The 18,508-nt window shown below is 34.8% G+C and overlaps 1 protein-coding gene across 3 annotated transcripts; it reads left to right on the top strand.

Moving 5' to 3' along the window:
- The first annotated feature begins 4,918 nt into the window (after positions 1-4,918).
- On the top strand, positions 4,919-17,402 carry LOC18423525 (uncharacterized). Of its 3 annotated transcripts, none has more exons than XR_002282649.2 (3): positions 4,919-5,743; positions 16,581-16,866; positions 17,104-17,402. XR_002282649.2 is itself a non-coding variant. In XM_011628848.3 (3 exons), exons 1-2 carry the CDS (start codon positions 5,265-5,267, stop codon positions 16,786-16,788), a joined length of 687 nt encoding a protein of 228 aa, XP_011627150.2. In that variant the 5' UTR covers positions 4,919-5,264; the 3' UTR covers positions 16,789-16,809; positions 17,104-17,402. The 3 variants fall into 3 exon arrangements, 2 of the variants coding, with proteins under 2 accessions (XP_011627150.2, XP_011627146.2); XM_011628848.3 differs by having other exon boundaries at positions 16,581-16,809; XM_011628844.3 differs by having other exon boundaries at positions 16,581-17,402.
- Positions 17,403-18,508: the final 1,106 nt, after the last annotated feature.

Raw genomic sequence — 18,508 nt, 5'->3', positions numbered from 1 at the left:
ACAAGAGTGCTAGTGGACAAAACATATGAGCATAGGGGGATGCTCTTTGTACAAAAAGTTATATATATATATATATATATATATATATATATATATATATATATATATATATATATATATATATATATATACACACGTTTGTTTTTTTGAAAGTTTTAAAAAAAATTTAGGTACTGTATATATATAATCAAACACAGTGCCTAAATTTTTTTTAAAACTTTCAGAAAAAACAAACGCCCTTTACAAATAGGGATTAGCGACCATGAGTTTTTCTCTCTCCACCTTTAAAAAGGGCTATCTATCCATGTGATTCTCTCTCTCAATTCTCCCCCTATACACACACTCTCTCTCACAATTCCGTCCCACATGCACGCACTCTCTCACAATTCCGTCCCACATACACACTCTCTTTCTCTCTCTCTCTTCTCCTAAATATAGTATATCTTAAATATTATTTTTCTATACACACACTCTCTCACAATTCCGTCCCACATGCACGCACTCTCTCACAATTCCGTCCCACATACACACACTCTCTTTTTCTCTCTCTCTTCTCCTAAATATAGTATATCTTAAATATTATTTTTCTATACACACACTCTCTCGCACAATTCCGTCCCACATGCACGCACTCTCTCACACTTCCGTCCCACATACACACTCTCTTTTTCTCTCTCTCTTCTCCTAAATATAGTATATCTTAAATATTATTTTTCTATATTAAAATAGGTGTATACTCTCCATCTCTTTCTCCCTCCTAAATTAGTTGTGTATTCTGTATCTCAAAGATACAGCGTATCCTACCATCTCTATAAAATTAAGATTTTTTTTATTCTGCGACGTGTGTCCACCTCTTAACTTTGATTTAATAATGTAGTATAGATAAGGTTACAATGATTTGTAACTAGTAGATTTGAAATCAGTGGGCAAAGGGTGAGCTATTCAATCGTACTTAAGCTCAATGAAAGTTTTTTTAAACTTTGTGACAACACTCATAAGTGATTGATTTCACATCTAATGACTAAGAGACATTGTGATCTTTTTGTATCAAAGGCAAATGGGTTTTATAGTATATACACATGTAACTAGAACTAGATTAGCCATCAAATTGTTGAAGGATCTGGTTCAGTCAAATTCGATTCGACTATTAATCGAATCATTCTATTAGATTTAAAAAAAATTGAAAAATAGATACAATAGTTTAATATATGAATTGTTTACGAAAAAGGCTTCACAAATTTATGCAGCCATTTGATAAATAAAAACCAGTTAGTCGACCCGCCAAACCAATCAAACATTAGATTTGACCTTGGTTGGCCGTTCGACTGAACAAGCTCGCCATTTTAATAAGTTGGCTTGGGCTTGTCAGATTTCTTTTTGGTAATAAAGATAGCCAAGCATACTAGAAACCTTGTAACAGTAGAAATTCGTTGTCATGACTCGTCGCCATCCACACAACTTAAATGGGGAACACCTTCTGCAAATTGCAATACCTAAGGAGTATTTTTATATTCATTTAAAAGTTTTTCTAAGCCTCTTAGGGGAATGAGAACTCTAGACATTGACCTGAAGCAATATCAATTAACAATTTTAAAATGCTTCATTCTTCTTTTGAGGTCAACCTGGCCTTGGGTGGTACCTTCATGTTTGCAAAACCAACCCATCTGCACAACAGACAGAAGTACCCTTTTGTTTTTGTAAAAACACAAAAACCTTTTTTAAATTAATAATGGAATGTTAAAAACTTTTTCCCATCTTTTTGGGGTGAACTTTATTTGGGCAGGTGTGATAGGATCAAACATTTTTAAAATAGCTAAAGCCCTTGAGTTCAATTTAACAATTCTTCTTCTTTTACGGTTAATATTCAACAAAATAATTAAATAAACAAAACAAATCTTCTCCTCTTTAAGTTGAGATGCAATTTTCAATGAATTGGAACCCGAGGCCCCACCCCAAATCACTAAGTTAAAAGCAAATGTGAAGTATAATATTTACCTAAAACCCAACATCGAAGAAAATGATGGGGATTAAAATTTGAATTACGATCTATATTTTGAGTGTAGAATCTAATGTTTTCAAACTCAGATTGGGCCTCAGACTTGGTCCTAGCTTGAGTCGAGTAACTCGGGACTCTGAGTGGACTTGGCCGAGTCTTGTACAAGTGATGACAAACCTAAAAAAGAAAAAAAAGGGGTAAAACATTTGTTAAAGATCCGCAAAAAGTAAACTAAGTTATAGAAGTCATTAGAAGTCTATAACAGTCTAGAAAAATAAATAAAAGATGGATTTTTGATAATTTTAATTTATATCTCAGAATATTCCAAAAAACAAGAAATGGAAAATAAAAAATTGTAGCATACAATAATAAAAGCTCCTCAATTATCATAAAAAAAACATGCAAATTATATAATATATTTCTAAATAACAAATTAATGACTTTTTAATACTTTTTAGTGTGAACGAGTTCCCCCGAAACTCGCCTTGGCCCGGACAAAGTCGAAACCGGAGTGGACTCGGCCTCTTGAAACACTTTGAATCAAAAGGATGGATACCCGCAGCCACAAATTAAACACTTTTTTTGGTGAGGTGTTTCGATAAAACATAGTTTGAAGACCTAGATTGCCCCTATGGCAATCCGGCCTAGTAATCATCAAATAAAAATTTAAAAGTAGGAAATAAAAAATTGGAAAAAATTAAAAATAAGTGGCACCTGTTTTCTTGATATATATAGTAGGATCTGAATGAACCTGACCAATTTCCAATTAAAATTGAGTGGTTCCGATCGAGATCACTTATTTTTAAAGCCTTAAGTCAAAGTGAGAAGAAGAACAAAAAAAAAAAGATATTGAGAAATACTCACCTAGTAAATCGGAGTGTCCCGTCCTTAGGTTGGGTGAAAAATGGAGAAGTTTTATCTCTATCCAAAAGACATTCAGATGTCTTTTTAATATTTGTTTTTTATATTATTCCTGATTTGCTCCGTTACTTATCCCTATGTTATTTGGCGTAGGATATGGTGGCCTAGGTTATGGTGCGTCAGCTGACGTGGTTCTGAATTTGAAATCTTATAGCCAAAATATTTCATACTCCCACAGGATTATTCTGTTCATAGTATTCCCTCCGTCAAAATTCATGCTAGGAATATTTTTTAGGCCCCAAATTTAGCAAATCTAATCTCAAACACGCACCCTCGAAGGGTAAAAAAAAATATCGCACTCTCTACAAGTGCAAAAAAAAATGGTATTCTATAGGAGCCTATGTGGGGAGGATTTACACTTTCAAGAATTTTTGTTCTTTGAAAATAATCATCTAGAATCTCAAAACTTTAAAAATAAAAGATTGCCCCAAGTAGCTATTTCGCATGTTGTACCGTATATGGTCCTGAAGAAGCATGGTATACATGCTCAATTTTATTAGTCTACTATTAGTCTACTAATTATTGTCAAATACTAGGCTATTCATTTACTCCTTAGGCAAAACTCCATCTAGGATTAATTTCACGACCCAAAATTTTGAGGATGTAACTTCCTAAACTTATAAATTAACCTCAATAAGAAAAACCCTAATTACACCCTCTATACAGTTAAAAAGAATAATATCTCAAGATTAAATATAAACCGTCCAATTATAAGAGGAGACGATCTAAGTGCTAAAAAAACTCAAAGTTCATATTTTTTTCTTTCAAAATTAATCATCTAGTAGTTCGTAGGTGGCTAGTAAAATTTAAGATTGAAAAGATCCTATCAACTCTCAAGTAGATCTTTTGACCAAGAAAGTAAAAGTACACTATGCTCCCAAGGGAGCATATATGTGAAAGTAAAGGTACACTATGCTCCCAAGGGAGCATATATGTGCTCTTATTTACTTTGTATTACTATTCTTGGAGTGCAGAGTAATGGATAAAGCAAAAGTACCAAGCAAAAATAGTAAAGATCCATCTTTAAAAGGCATTTTTTGAGTCTTTTTTTAGGAGGCTGTTTTTTTTTGAAAGGTGAATATTCATTTTAAAATGAGTTTTTTAAGTACTTTCTTACCTGCTTGTCTTTTTTAAGTCATTAATGTGATGGAATTAAAACGAAAAGAGATTTTTTTTTAGTATTATTTGATAGGAGGTTGTTTTTTTTAAAGGGTAAGTGGGAATGAAAAACATAGTGACCACGTCGTGTAAAAGTGGTAGGTCGATAGGGTGTCAAGGTGCTACCACCGGACTCAGCTCCTTTTTGAGATTTTTTGAGATGGTACTTACTACAAGACTTCATTAAAACTTTTTCACCTTTCACTCCTTTCTCATATTTGGAATTGGGAGAGGGGATCCATCAATTGCATCCACAACAAGAGATCCATAGAGATGGATCTAAAGCACAAATAATTTAGATCTACTAGAACCTTTTTTTTAAAATACACTTTTCTCTGTTCGAATTTTGTTTTAAAATGGAACTGTAAACTTATTACACTTTTCTCTGTTAGAATTTTTTTTTTAAATGGAACTGTGAACTTCTCACACTTTTCTCTCTGTCGTATGTACATACATGCTTGAGAGAGACTGTTAGAGAGAGACAAACAGATGAGTCAAAACAATAAACAATGTTAATAAAACCCATCCAAATCTAGAGTGAGAAGTGATTCTATCCCGAAAACGAAGGGAAAACGCATAAATTTACAGTATGGTACTGCAAGTGAGAGAAAGAGTCAATGCGCAAGAATAGGGGAAAAACTCCATAGATCAAACAGTACTAGAGAGACAATCACGTTTTTTTTGTTCAAAAAAGAAAACAAAATGCCATGAACAAACCAATCAAAGAGAAGAAGAAACATCGAAAACCCACAGATTTTGACTGCACTCCCCCAATAATGTTCAAGTCTGCTACTTGCCATTCTGGGCAGCAGTGTTCATCCCCCCTCTCTCTCTCTCTTTCTACATCTTTCTCTCTCAATCTCTTCTTGGGTGGTGCCAGCACGTTACCCGTTGCGTATTGGCCTTTCATGCCAAATAATCATCCTCTGTTTCTGTCCTTGAATACCTTACCAGACTTGTTTTCATGGATGTTTTCAGGCAGTATTCATTGCTAGGTGAAATTTTTTTTGAGCTTTGTTTTTGTACGTTTTAACAGTAGAAAAACGTTACCTACCCATTGTCTCTTTCAGTGAGAGAGAGAAGAGTTGCTCTACTTACAGGCTTTCATGGAGATTTTCAGAGACTCTTGGGTGCTAGGTGTGTAGAGAAAAGCTGCCTATTTTCGAATATCACTTCTAGAGAGATAGAGATGGATAGTAGTCTTAGTGGGTCTTCTGACAAAGATCAGACTTCAATGGATGAGACTGGAAGTTCTCGCCCAAAACCCATTTCGAATTTGAACCCGATCGAGCTTGAAAATGGGGTGAATCCAGCACGTGTCACCCAAAATTGCAGAGAAGTCTCTGGCCTTAAGGTGAATTGTGAGAAGAAAAAAGGTGGGGCTCAAAGTGATAGGAATATGGAAATGATTTCAGAGTTTGGTTTGTCTAATAAAGGCTCCGAGACTGGTCCTGAGATGTGTTCAGGGGTTGGGTACTACATTATTGATGTGAAATGTGCTGGAGAGGGACATGTTGAGAAAGAAAGGGTGTGTAGAGTTTGCCATTTGAGTTCGGATAACCAATCTTCTGTTACTGATTTGATACAGCTTGGTTGTGAGTGTTTGAATGATCTAGCCATTGCTCATCGTCGTTGTGCAGAGGCCTGGTTCAGGATCAAAGGAGATAAGTAAGCATCTCTGGTTCTCTCTCCCTCTACATATTCTTGTGAATTATGCATTATCTAGCTGAATTCTTTATGAACTCGTTTCATAGCCGACATAATCATGAACTCGTTTCAACTTTAGTGAATCACTTCTTGCTGATTGACCAATCTCTGTGTGTGTGTGAGTTGATTCGTTTGATATTTCATTTCTATTTATTTAAATTTGAATATACAAGCTTAACTTGCTAATGGCTCACAAGTCCTACATATAGCTCGCTTGTCTTGAGATTGGCCTGCTCTGTTTATTTATGTATATGCCTACATGACTATTTCTAACAGTCTTGATATTGGCCTGCTTTGTTTATTTATGTATATGCCTACATGACTATTTCTAAAAGTCTCTAAATGTGCATGGCACTACCTGAGAAAAAGAAGAGAAATCTATTTGTGAATGACAAGCTTCTTCCATAAATTAGTATACCCAAATTTTGGATCTCATACAGTTCTTCTTTTCTGAGATTGAAGCCTAAGAGCTCCATCCATTTGACTACAGGGTACAAACCATTTGAACCAACAAGTTTATCATCTAGTGTTTTTATGTATCAATCAAAAGGTGATGGTGCAAAATTATTTAGTTGTTGGTAAAAGGCAGAACCCACACAATATATGGACTGGTGCTATTGTCCAAGAGTCTGAAGAAAGTTTAAAATCTGGAAAGAACAGTATAATTCATTGCGAAAATGAAGACATGCATCTACAAAAATTTGGACTGATGATGTCATCGATTGCCAAAAACCTATGAAACTCTCTAAAATAAAAAGCTGCTAAAATTTTCACACTAGCCATATGATGGATGCAAGCTATATGCTTCTCCATTGGAGATAGCATTCTAGTCAGTAATGAGTGCCCAGAAGGTTAGCAAAAAGCTGGCATGATGAAGATGCTACAGGATCCCTAATCTTGAAGTGTTAGGAGGGGTGATCTGTGGCACACAAACTCCTCAAGTCATAAACTTTTACAAAATAATATTTATGAGTTGCCTATGGCTTTTCTCTCTATCAACTAGCTAAACATCAGGAAAAGAGCTGGAGCTTAATTAGTTAGCGCTTGACGATTTGCAACACTATGTCCTAGGCTCAATTTCTACAAAGGGTAGGGGCCCTCTCCTAGCTGACTCATGCAAAAAAAAAATTAGCTAAACAGTGTAATCACGGAAGGAAGCCTAAAAATTTTATGCCACTGTAGATATTTATATAACCTCGGGTGCATGACACAATAAATCAGAGAAAGGCAATGGTCATCAACAAATCTGACTTCCCAATTTTTTTTCTTCTTTGGATTTTTCCTTGAAAATATCCTGTGGTATTGTTGTCGTCTTTTTTATCAGTGGGCTATCAAAATTGTTCAGAATATATGGAAAAACTTCCACTATCACTTAAATGCATGTGGTAAGCAAAAACTATAGTACCTCATTTTGTCACCCTCTAGGACCATAAAGTTGAATTCATTTTTTTTGCTTGATAAACTGCCTTTGTTTATGAAAGACCAATGTCGATCATTTCTGTCATACAAAATGACTTACCCAAAACCTATATAGAAATAGTTGCTTATTGTTGAGCTCCTAAAACGTGCTGCCCTGCTTAATTTCAATCCAAACACATTGAAAGCCTGAAGTCAGTGCACATTCTAAGAAGCAACCTATTATCCATGGTCCTGAATTGGAGAGGTTTTGTAATGTTTCACATGAGACTATCATCATCTGAGCCTTATTCCAAGTATTTGGGGTCCACTAAGTAATCCTGTTCTGCCATTTTGCTCTATCAAGCGTTATATCTTTAGTCAGACCATAAGCTAGCATACATCTTCTCACTACTTCCATCCATGCCCTTTTGGTCCATCCCTTTGGTTTTTTAGATACTTCTACTTGAACCAATTTGCCTTTCCTAACTGGTGCTATATTAGATCTACGCTGCACATGGTCAGTCGACGTAAGTCTACTTTACCTTGTTTCATCACCCATTGGTGCCACCCCTAAGTTCCCCCTTATGTATTCACTCCAAATTCAATCCTTTCATATCTTGCCACTCATCCATCTCAACATCCTTATCTCAGCTACACTTACCTTATAGATATGTTATTTCTTGACTGCTCAACATTCCGTCCCATAAAACATGGCTGATCTTATTGCTGTCCTAATGTTTTACATGAGATAATGCTACCAATGAGTGCATTTTATTTTGTCTCATCATAGTCACATAGTTAAGGATGACATGTACCAACATATGCTAGTTTCTGATGGGATGGTTTCTAATCACAACGTCAGTTAGGTTCCTAAGATGCTTAGCCCACAGCTTAGCTCACATTCTCATACAAAAATTAGTTATAATATATATGCTTCCCTTTCATAGAAATAAATTACTCTTTCTGCTTATTACCTCAGTTCCATGGATGTAGGAAACTTCCTTTATCTCCATCTTACATCTCTAGACTAAAGACTCTAGATGATAAAATTTCCTCGTGATTTCTAAACTGAATTATCAAATTGTTTCATAGGAAAATCTCCATAGACCACAATGTAATCCTCTATATTTTAATTGCCATATCATTCCACCATTTATGAGGATGGTCACTTAATTTTTCATGTCTCCATTGTGCTATTGTTTGCAACCTATCTTCGAATCACTTTTATTTGATGATGAAGTCAGAGCCATGATTTCTGTTACCACTTTCTTCTCTAGTTCAGTGCTCAGTATTAACATCCTGTTTACAGTAGTCCAGTATTTTCTGTGAACCCTGGCTAGTTTTTCTGAAAATACAAGGTGATGAATGTGAACTTGACAAGTCGTTTTGACTTGGGTTTCCCAGATCAAGTCAGTTTGTTTTTGAATATCAGATCAAGTCAGTTTAGGGTGTGAATTAATGGAGAAGTGACTAACCTTTTTCATCAAGTTCTAACTTGACTGTGGTTCAAGATATTTTTCTGGATTCCAACTTCTGATTTGGCTTTAACTTTTTGGTCACTGGTCTGGACATATGCTATAGTTACTTGATGGTCACTGGGAATAGGTCGTCCACAGAGCACTAGACATTCATGAATCTAATTGCGAAATATTAGCAAAATGAATCTATGTTCAAACTGATGCAGAAGATGTCTTGAATGTTAGTTTGGGTAGCAGTTAGTTACAATGTTCCGTAATATTCATGAGAAGCTATGGAGCAAGAAAATATTCATTTTTGTAACATATTTTTTTTCACGTTCTTTAGAATTACATGATTTATTAAAGTCAGCACCATGAAAGTTGCATTGTTTCTTTACTGAACTGTGGTTTTTTTATGAATAATCATGTGCCAGGGAAGTTTATTAGCAGACAATCAATTAAAAATGCTATTATAAAAGCCATTCTGATTCTTTATATGTCCACCCCTACCTTTCCTTGAAATCCCATCCATTGTCAGCCAAATTGATCTTCTGCATCATGGCATTGATTCCATGGCATTCAATTTTCATGGAGTTTCCATTCATTCTCAAATTGCCTCCCATGATTATATATCTATAAACGGGAATCAACAAGTAATTGTAGACACAACACCTAGTTCTTTGCTGTGATTCTAGTAATTCTGCAAAAGAGCTTATTGCTTCCAATTAGTTTACATGTTTACATTCACACTATGTCAAAATATGGATTCCACCACTTTGTTAGGTTCTTTGACAATTTCACTGGTTGTGCTGAAACAAACTTTTGAGTCTGCAATTTCCCAGTTTTTCATCCACTTAACAATTTTGTTCAAAACTGAGCATTGTCTGGAGAGATGAAAATTTTCCAAATGAAATCTAGCTGGATACATCTTTTGTAATTTTCACCGTTCTTTACGGAGTTTCTGTACCCATCAATGATTTTTCCCTCGTCCCCACAAGCTTGGGCGACTGAGCTCATTAACTTTTACATCCTTGAAAACACCATTTACTTTGATTGGCTCCGTTCTTTATTAGCTTCGTGATGTCATCTACCCTATTCTCATGCTGAATAGTTGTGCTCTGAGTCCTAGTCAGGTGCATGTTTTGGTTACAGAGGTTTCATTTCTTTGCCATTCATTAGGCATCATCTGTGTTCCCTTAAAGCAGCTTTTGGTTTACTCCTTGTTTATGTTAAGCATAAGAAAGCATATCCTTGTATTTTGGTTTCCTTAATTGTGTACTCATCTCATTGTCTTTTGTTCATTGAAAAATCTTCCTTTTATCTGTACATGATCCCTGTGTGAAAATTGAGAAGCCCATTGAAATCCACGTATCATGATTTCCCTTCATTTAACACTTGATAACTCTCCCACCAATATTCAAGTCTATCTCTATTCCTTGACCAACTTACTTTCATATATGATGGGTCAGGATACTTGGCCTTCTATGGATCAATCTTAAATGACATTTACATTTAGAAAGTAACACTACAGGAGAAGTATAGTTTATTAGTCAATGTATTGAAACAGTAATAAATTTTTTGATTCTGGCCGTAGCCCAGATACATACATACATAAGAAAACTAATGATCTCTCAAAGGCCTGGATCAAGCTCATGATTGGGAGAAACAAACTGGCAAGGTAAGTTCCTAATTATACTTAGTAGAGATAGAAATCTCAATAGGAACAATACAATTAGTCATGAAAAGAACTTCAGTTCAGAAAATATGAGGAAAATGCATTGTAGTGAGGAAAATGTGTGTATCCATGAGTAGATGGCATATTTACATTCAAGAAGGTCATTCTTTTTTTATGATGTGGGATGGATTATTTTTGTTTCATACTGTTAGTGTGAAGATGTTTCTCAATTTCATACGATAGATACTTTCCTTGGATAGTAAATGTAAAATTTGGTATGCATTAAATTTTGTGATAATTGCTGAAAAAAATTATTAAATGGATGAATGGTGCTCTTTAATTATGGGAAATACAGCAGAATATTGCCTAGAAATTCCTGTATTTTGTTATTTAATTATGGGATATACAGCAGAATATGCCTAGAAATTTCGGGACAAAGAAGATGTGCGATGCCAACCATATTGTTGGTATACCTGGTTTAGTTATATAATACGGGTATACGTCAAAATGAGGAAAACTACTGGCATGCCCTTTTGTGAGACATAAATGCATATTAGGAGTGCACAATATCACTTGGAACATAGAGACATTGATCTGAGGTCCTATAGTCTAAATAACTGTTACGAGAAACATGGATCAATAATATGCTACCACAATAAAATTAATAAGAGAAAAAACAATGCGGCAATGAAATGGAGCAAAATGCCCCAGACACAAATACAAATTATTTTAATCATGTACTAATGGTATCGTACACATGGCAATAGGCTGGATTAATTTTGAAGAGTTGGGTAAGATATAACTGATTAATTGGTGAAAGGTTTGGTATATATTCCATTATTTCGAAATCAATTAATCACCTAAATTCATTTTGCACTCCTGGTTTCCAGAATTGTGCTAGTCATGTACCATTAGAAAAAAAAAAAAAAAAAACACAAAAACTACTTGACATGCTCTTCCTTGAAAAGCATTAAAAAGGACGTCCATTAAATACTTGTTTCTGCGTACAAGTGCCAAATGATCCATTTCTATTCCTTAAGATTATAATCTAGAGGCCTCATTTCATTGATATAATTGCAAACACCTAAATAAAATAATCTTACTTCACTCACACCAGTAACATGACATGGTTGGTATAATATATTGCTAGTCCTTTTAACTGCTCATATCTTTGATGTCTTCAATTTTCTGAACATGATGAAATCTAATACTACGGATCATATGCTACAATAGAAACATAAAAATGCAAAATTGCTGATCAAAAGGAGTCCTTGATATCTTTGAATGGTAAATGTTTCAGAAAATTATTGGGATATAGAAAATAAAAACCCGCGAAATAGAAGATCAAACTATGGACAAAGAGAGAACCAGATTTACGTGGTTCATTTCTTTGCTGAAGCTATATCAGTGGGAGAAGATGGCCAAATCCAGTAATCAACATGCATGATTGTGTACATGTTCGCTCTGTATTTTTCTTCCATCCCAAGCAGAGGGAAAATCGTTTTTTTCTCACTCGGTTTTCTCTCTCAAGAACCACAACAAGTTTTTAAACCCACTGCAAATAGAGAATAAACTATAAATAACAAAATACCCTTTATAATATGATGATTATAAAAGAAATAAACGGGGGAGAGTAATCTAACATACTGTACAACAATCTCCACCTCGATTTGAGTTCGCTCTGGCCCCTTGATAAACACCTTCAAGCTTCTCATTATTCTAAAGGTCGTTCAACTTCTTAGTCTTAGTAATAGTATAAGCTGAACGGCCCACTAACTGATGGAATAGTATATAAGCCCAACGGCCCATACCTTAGTAAGATCGTAATTCACCATATCCTTTCTCACTACCTCCATCCATATCCTTTGGAGCCTTCTTTTTACTCTTTTATAGCCTTCCACTTGAACCAAATTAATCCCTTTTAATAAGTATTGTTCAAGGTCGATGTTAGATATGACTAGACCACCTAAGTCTCCTTTCTCTAATTTTATCGCCTATGGGGGCTACCTCTAAGTTCCCTCGAATGGATTTATTCCGTATTCTATCATTCTTTGTCTTGCTACTCATCAATTTCAACATCCTTCTCAGCTTCACTCTTTCTATAGATATGTTATTTCTTGACGGCCAAACATTACGTCCCATAAAGCATAGCTAGTCTTACAACTGTCCTATATTACTTTCTCTTCAGTTTCATTAGTATGGGACTATCACATAAGACTTCGGAAGCACATCTAGACCTAATTCTATGAGCAACATCTTCCGCAATCTAACTTTCTCATGGACGATCCATCCAAGATATCCAAAATAATATCTTTTAGGTACTTTTTGGCCATCAATCCTAAATAATTCTTTGTTTTCCCTTCTATTATTACTAAACTTGCATTCTAGATATTCTTTCTTAGTCTGGTTAACTTTAAAACTTTATAAAGAATCCCTCTTAAGTTCTAACTTATGTCCATGTATTTTCTAGTCTCATCAATCAAAGCTATGTCATCTACAAGCAACATACACGACTGGACTTCATCCTGTAGTTGTCTAGTTAACTCGTCCTAAACCAAATCAAAGAGATATGGGCTCAATGCTGACCCCTGATGTAGGCTTACTATCATTGAAAACTCACTTGTCTCTCCACTAACTGTACTCACATTAATTAGCACTCCCTCGTACGTATCCCTAAAACCACAACCAAGGAAAATGTATTTTCTTTATTTGAGGCATAACTTAGTTGTTTGGTCACTTTTAGCACAATTACCAGCTAGGCGGTTTATGGTTGGTTAGCATCCGGGAGGGAGGATAGCATTCTTCTCCTTATGATATTCCGCTCACAGGAACGAACTTGCCTGGGTTTGACACAAACCTTACTATTGGTGATATAAACGATGAGCTGGGTAGGTCTGTTGCATAATGCCGTGGTCCTTATGAAAACTTTAAGAATTGAATAAGTGGAAGGCTTATCAAACCATACCTCTTCAGGTTTCTTGTAGGTTCTCTCTCTAGAGAGTGATCTTTTCAGTGAGTTATATGTTGTATTGATTGCTTCAGCCTTAAAGTGCTTTTCGTGGTCAGCACTAGTAAGCATACTTCACATAAGCCTCCTTTTGTTATTATTTTTGCAGTCTTCTGTTATTATTTTTGCTGCCCCATTTTGTTGTGGAGTACCTGCAATTGTGAAATGACAATTCATTCATTCTGCTGAAGTAAAAAAATCATTTAATGAAAAATCTCAACCATTATCTGTCCTGAAGTTTTACCTTGTTTGTTTAGTTTTTCTACCATGATTTTCCATTTCAGAAGTAGTAACAACATCCTACTTGCTTTTAAGCACATACACTCATACTTCTCTTAAAAAGTCATCAATAAAAGAAACAAACTATAAAATACCACCTTTTGATGCAATGGGAGTAGGCCCTCAAGGATTTGAAGGCATGTAATCTAAGATGCTCTGACTGTGATGATGTGTAGATTTATATTTTATTCTGCATTGTTCCCTAAATCCAATGCTCACAGAAGTCCAAATTGCAGGCTTGGTACCTTTTAGCAATTTCGCCTCACAAAGTTCCTTCAGACCTTGTCACTTGTAGGCCCCAAACGCATATGCCATAAATTTGCGTACATGTTGAACATCCGCTAGGGCTTTTTCGGTGCCATCAACTATCTTAATTCTCATAGGGCCTACACCAATTATCTTACAGGACATATCATTCTCAATTGAGACATTCTGACCATCATGTGACTTGTACATGTAAAACCACTCCCTGCAAGGAAACATATGAAAATTGCAACCAGAATAAATAATCAAGCCTCAGAAAAATAATCATTGCTTGTACTTGTAGAGAGCATGTCCAAGGCTACCGTTTGTATTCTCCTCTGTAATAATAGCTTCATCAAAAGAGTCTTTGACCATTTTCTAGTACTTTTTCCCATATCCTAAATTTTTACAATAATGGCATCTCATGAGGTCATTTCCCTCCTCGATTTTGACCTATATGTACATCTAGATAATCTCTTCTTCATTAATCTGTCTACCACCAGTTCCTTTGCATATACCCCTTTAATAGTGGGCCTTTTCATTATCTCATCTGATGATAGGGCTGCTGTAACCTCCTTTGTGTCTATGATGTCTTTACCATACATTACAGTTATACTTAAATATCATATGAAGTAGAAAGGGAGGTCAAAATCTAGAGGGCTTTATATCCTCTACTTTCCTTCATTGAACATATGGTCCATTAATTGTGTACCTTCTCTCACCTTTAGTATGTACAATTGTTTCTTCAAATACATAGGATACGAGGGAGTTTTGTCGTATAAATGCTTTTAAGCTTTTTAGTAAAAGTGCAGATATTGAATATTCATCTACCACATATATATATATATATATATATATATATATATTACATAGTATTCCATAGAGAGGAACATGTGAATGGTGTTGGAGGCCCTCACATTTATATCCTCCCAATCTTCTATACACATACGTGTATTGTTTCAACAGGTCCTTGGTCTTTATCCTCCGTATTCTGGAGCTATCTCTCCAATTAAATTTCACTTCAAACTTCCGCATTCAAGGATTTCTGAGCCATGGCCTGGCGTGGCTTTGGTACCACTTATTGAGAAACATAAATAAGAAACAGAAAATAGAAACCTACAGAAAAGAAGTTCAAACTGCACGCAAAGAAGCTGACATGAAAGCTTGGGTGCAAGTTTCCTCGATCTTTTTATTTTTCCATTCCACACAGGAGAAAATCGATTTTCACTCACTTTTTGAATAAAAACACTTGCATTCAACCAAAAGCATTTACAGCTAAATAGTTTATAAAATGATAACGATCACTATTACTTTCATTACAATTTTGATAGCAATAATAGAGAGAATTTTCTGTGTCCCTAGGAATATTTTTTTGGGCCTAGGAATTTTAGACCATAAATGTGCAGTCTCAAAAATCATAATCTTCCATACAGAATTGGTTTGGAGGTCCAAAGAGTCTCCAAACTTCTTATATCATCCACCCTCCATTTAAAGTGGCAGATCATATCTGATTTCGGGATGGCAATGACTTGGAACTCTTTTGGAGATCGTACTCAACTTTCTTTGTTGAGGAGATTTTGTTTTTCCAAGTAAGATTTGGTTTAGAGCTTCAAGCAAGCTCCAAAACCCGTATATCCACTGATCCTTCAAATGGCCGGCCTATCATTAGTTTGATGGTGGCAGTAGGTATCAAGCATATTTGGAACTCCCAATCCATTTCTTTTTTGAGGAGATTATGTTTGGAGAGAAGTTTGAAATGGTCTGTTTGGTTCTATCACCTAACTTAAAGGTGGATTTATGTGAGGGAATATTATGAAAAATAAATGCTCATGTCACCTTAAATTAACTTTATTCTAACAATCTGCCCCAATTTTCTTTTTTTACATTCGTGACCCCTTTGTATTTTTTATTTATCTTTGTCCTGAAATCTAAAGTGAGAAGACAAGTCTGAACTTCGGATCTTGAAGATCGAAATTCAGCCTCTATGTCTAGGCTTCTAACCTTCACGTTCCATCGCCACTTTGAAAAATTTGATGAAGTTTTGACTTCAAACTTTCAATTTCCGGAGTTATGACTTATCGAAATGAATTATGACCTTGAAGATTCGAAGTCATTTTGATGGAACTTGACTTGGACCATGAAGATCTGAAATCTTTAAGAAAACACTTGACTTACCGATCACAAAGATACCAAGTCACAATAAAAAAAATTGTTTGGAACTTTCCATTCAAAGTCATTGTCACTTCAGCTCTTGAATGTCATAATTAAGGGTATTTTGAGAAAAAATCAAAAATAAGAAAAAAAAGGAATGAATGTGAAAAAGGACTATATCGAGAGGAATTTATAATAAGGTTACTTTATGGGGACATGAGCATAAATTTCTCGAACATCAGAGCCTAATGATACAAGTGACATTAAGAAAGTCTTCCACGAGAGGGAAATATATGACCCATAGCATCACATGTTCATAGGTTCATCACCATCCACTACATCATTCAGATGGTGATGGATGGAAGGCGTGTCATTCTGTGTCATTAATCCAATTGCATGTACCACTCATCTGGATAACTGTCCAACCGTTTATTGAACATTGATGACTATAGTCTTGTAGATCATATCATCATAGTATACTCTCCCTTACTATAAATAACAAATAATAGGAAATGTATACAATAAGACCATTTATATTCAACATGGAAGGCTGGTGTGACATTCTGTTCTTTTGTTGGTGGGGTGCAGGCGCTGCGAAATATGCGGCGTTGTTGCGGAAAATATAAAAGGAGTTGGAAGTGGCAGCTTTCTTCTAGAGTGGAACCACACTGGAGGAAACAATAGAGGCCATGGAGAGGCTAATGGCTTGTGGAGACGTCAGCCTCTCTGTACATTTGTAATGGCTTCTGTGGTCATATCCTTTGTTCTACTCTGGTTCTTCAGAGTAGATACATAGATGCAGCTCTAAAGCCATTTGGTACGCAAGTTTATGCTTTTATTCACAGTAAAGTGAACCATCCACAGCTTGTGCATGGTATTTTTTTGTTTTTTTTTTTAGTTTTTTGAGCAATCCTGTGTACGGTACGTCGATACACAGTTTGGGCATACACCATCATTTCTCAATGATTGGAAGGTGTGGATTGATCATATTGCAGTCTCTGCATGTCTTGTGTATGGTTGGTGGGTGCCCTGGCTATGTGTCATGCACCATACACAGGCTGTGTTTGGTTTGCTTTCTGATTGTTCTGTTCCTCACGTGCTACTCTTTCAGTTGGAGCCATCGATGTCAGATTGTGTTGGGGAGATCATGAGACATTCTATTTTTGAGAGGGAGAGATTCATTTGTACATCATACTACATGAGAGGATTTGAAAGTCCAACCTTGGTTATGTTAAAATCTGGTTACTCAAACAAAACTTATTTTGATGGCTTCGAATGGTACCCAGGTTATGTAAATCTCATGTTGGATCATCTTTTTGTATAACCTGGTTTGCTATTAGAGGTTGTTTGGTATGTCTGAAAGTTTGACAGGAAAATATTTATATGAAAAAATATTTACATATGCAAAAAGTTTACTGGAAAAGATTACTTAAGCATGTTTTTTCCCATGTTTGGCAAACACAATTGGAGTGAGGTGCTGAGAGAGAGTATGCATCAAACTTGAAATTTTGTAATAGTTTCTCTCTAAAACGTTTTGAGGTAGTTTCTATCTAAAAATTAAAATTTGATATTATTTCTATCTCTAAAAATTTTTAGACAGTTTATCTTTCAAAAAAATTGAAATTTTAGATAGTTGATAGTTTCTCTCAGCAAAATTTATGAGATAGTTTGTCTCCAAATTTTTTTGGGTAATTTCTCTCTTTTAACTTTGATATAGTTTCACTCTCTAAAGCTTGAAATTTGATATAGTTTCTCTCTCTAAAAATTTCATGTTGTTTCTCTCTCTAAATTTTGATATAGTTTCTCTCTTCAAAAATCTTGAGATAGTTTCTCTAAAAAAAATTTAGGTAATTTCTTTCTTTAAAATTTGATAGAATTTCTCTCTCTAATTTTAAGATTCTCTCTAAAAACTCTCTAAAATTTTAACATACTTTCTCTCTCTAAAACTTGAAATTTAAGATTTTTTTCCTCTAAAAATTTTGAGATAATTTCTTTTTCTAAACTTTTTTAAGTAGTTTTTCTCTCTAAAACATGATATGGTTTCTCGCTTTAAAATTTTAGAATACTTTCTCTGTCTAAGACTTGAAATTTTGAGGTAGTCTCTCTCTCTAAATATTTTCAGCTAGTTTCTCTATAAAATTTGATCTAGTTTCAAGATGCTTTGTCTCTATAATGCTTGAAATTTGAGATAGTTTCTCTCTCTAAAACTTTTCGGATATTTTTTCTCTCTAAAATTTGATATCGTTTCTCTCTCTAAAAGTTTAAGATATATTTTCTCTCAAAAACTTTAAATTCGAGATTAGCTTCTTTCTCTAAAATTTTTTAGATAGTTTCTCCCTTTAAGGACTTTTAGGCAGTTTCTTTTTAAAATTTGATGTAATTTGTCTCTCTAAACTTTTAAGATACTTTTTCTATTTAAAATTTAAAATTTGAGATAGTTTTCCTCTCTAAAAATTTGGAGATAGTTTATCTCTCTAATTTTCTTTTTTAATAATTTTTTTCTAAAATTTTTAGAT

Source organism: Amborella trichopoda, chromosome 8, assembly GCF_054954075.1.
Source record: "Amborella trichopoda isolate Santa Cruz 75 chromosome 8, AtrichopodaSantaCruz75HAP2 v2.0, whole genome shotgun sequence".
Taxonomy (NCBI): Eukaryota; Viridiplantae; Streptophyta; class Magnoliopsida; order Amborellales; family Amborellaceae; genus Amborella; species Amborella trichopoda.
The sequence above is the reverse complement of the archived record's forward strand: the minus strand, read 5'-3'. Positions and strand labels throughout refer to the sequence as shown.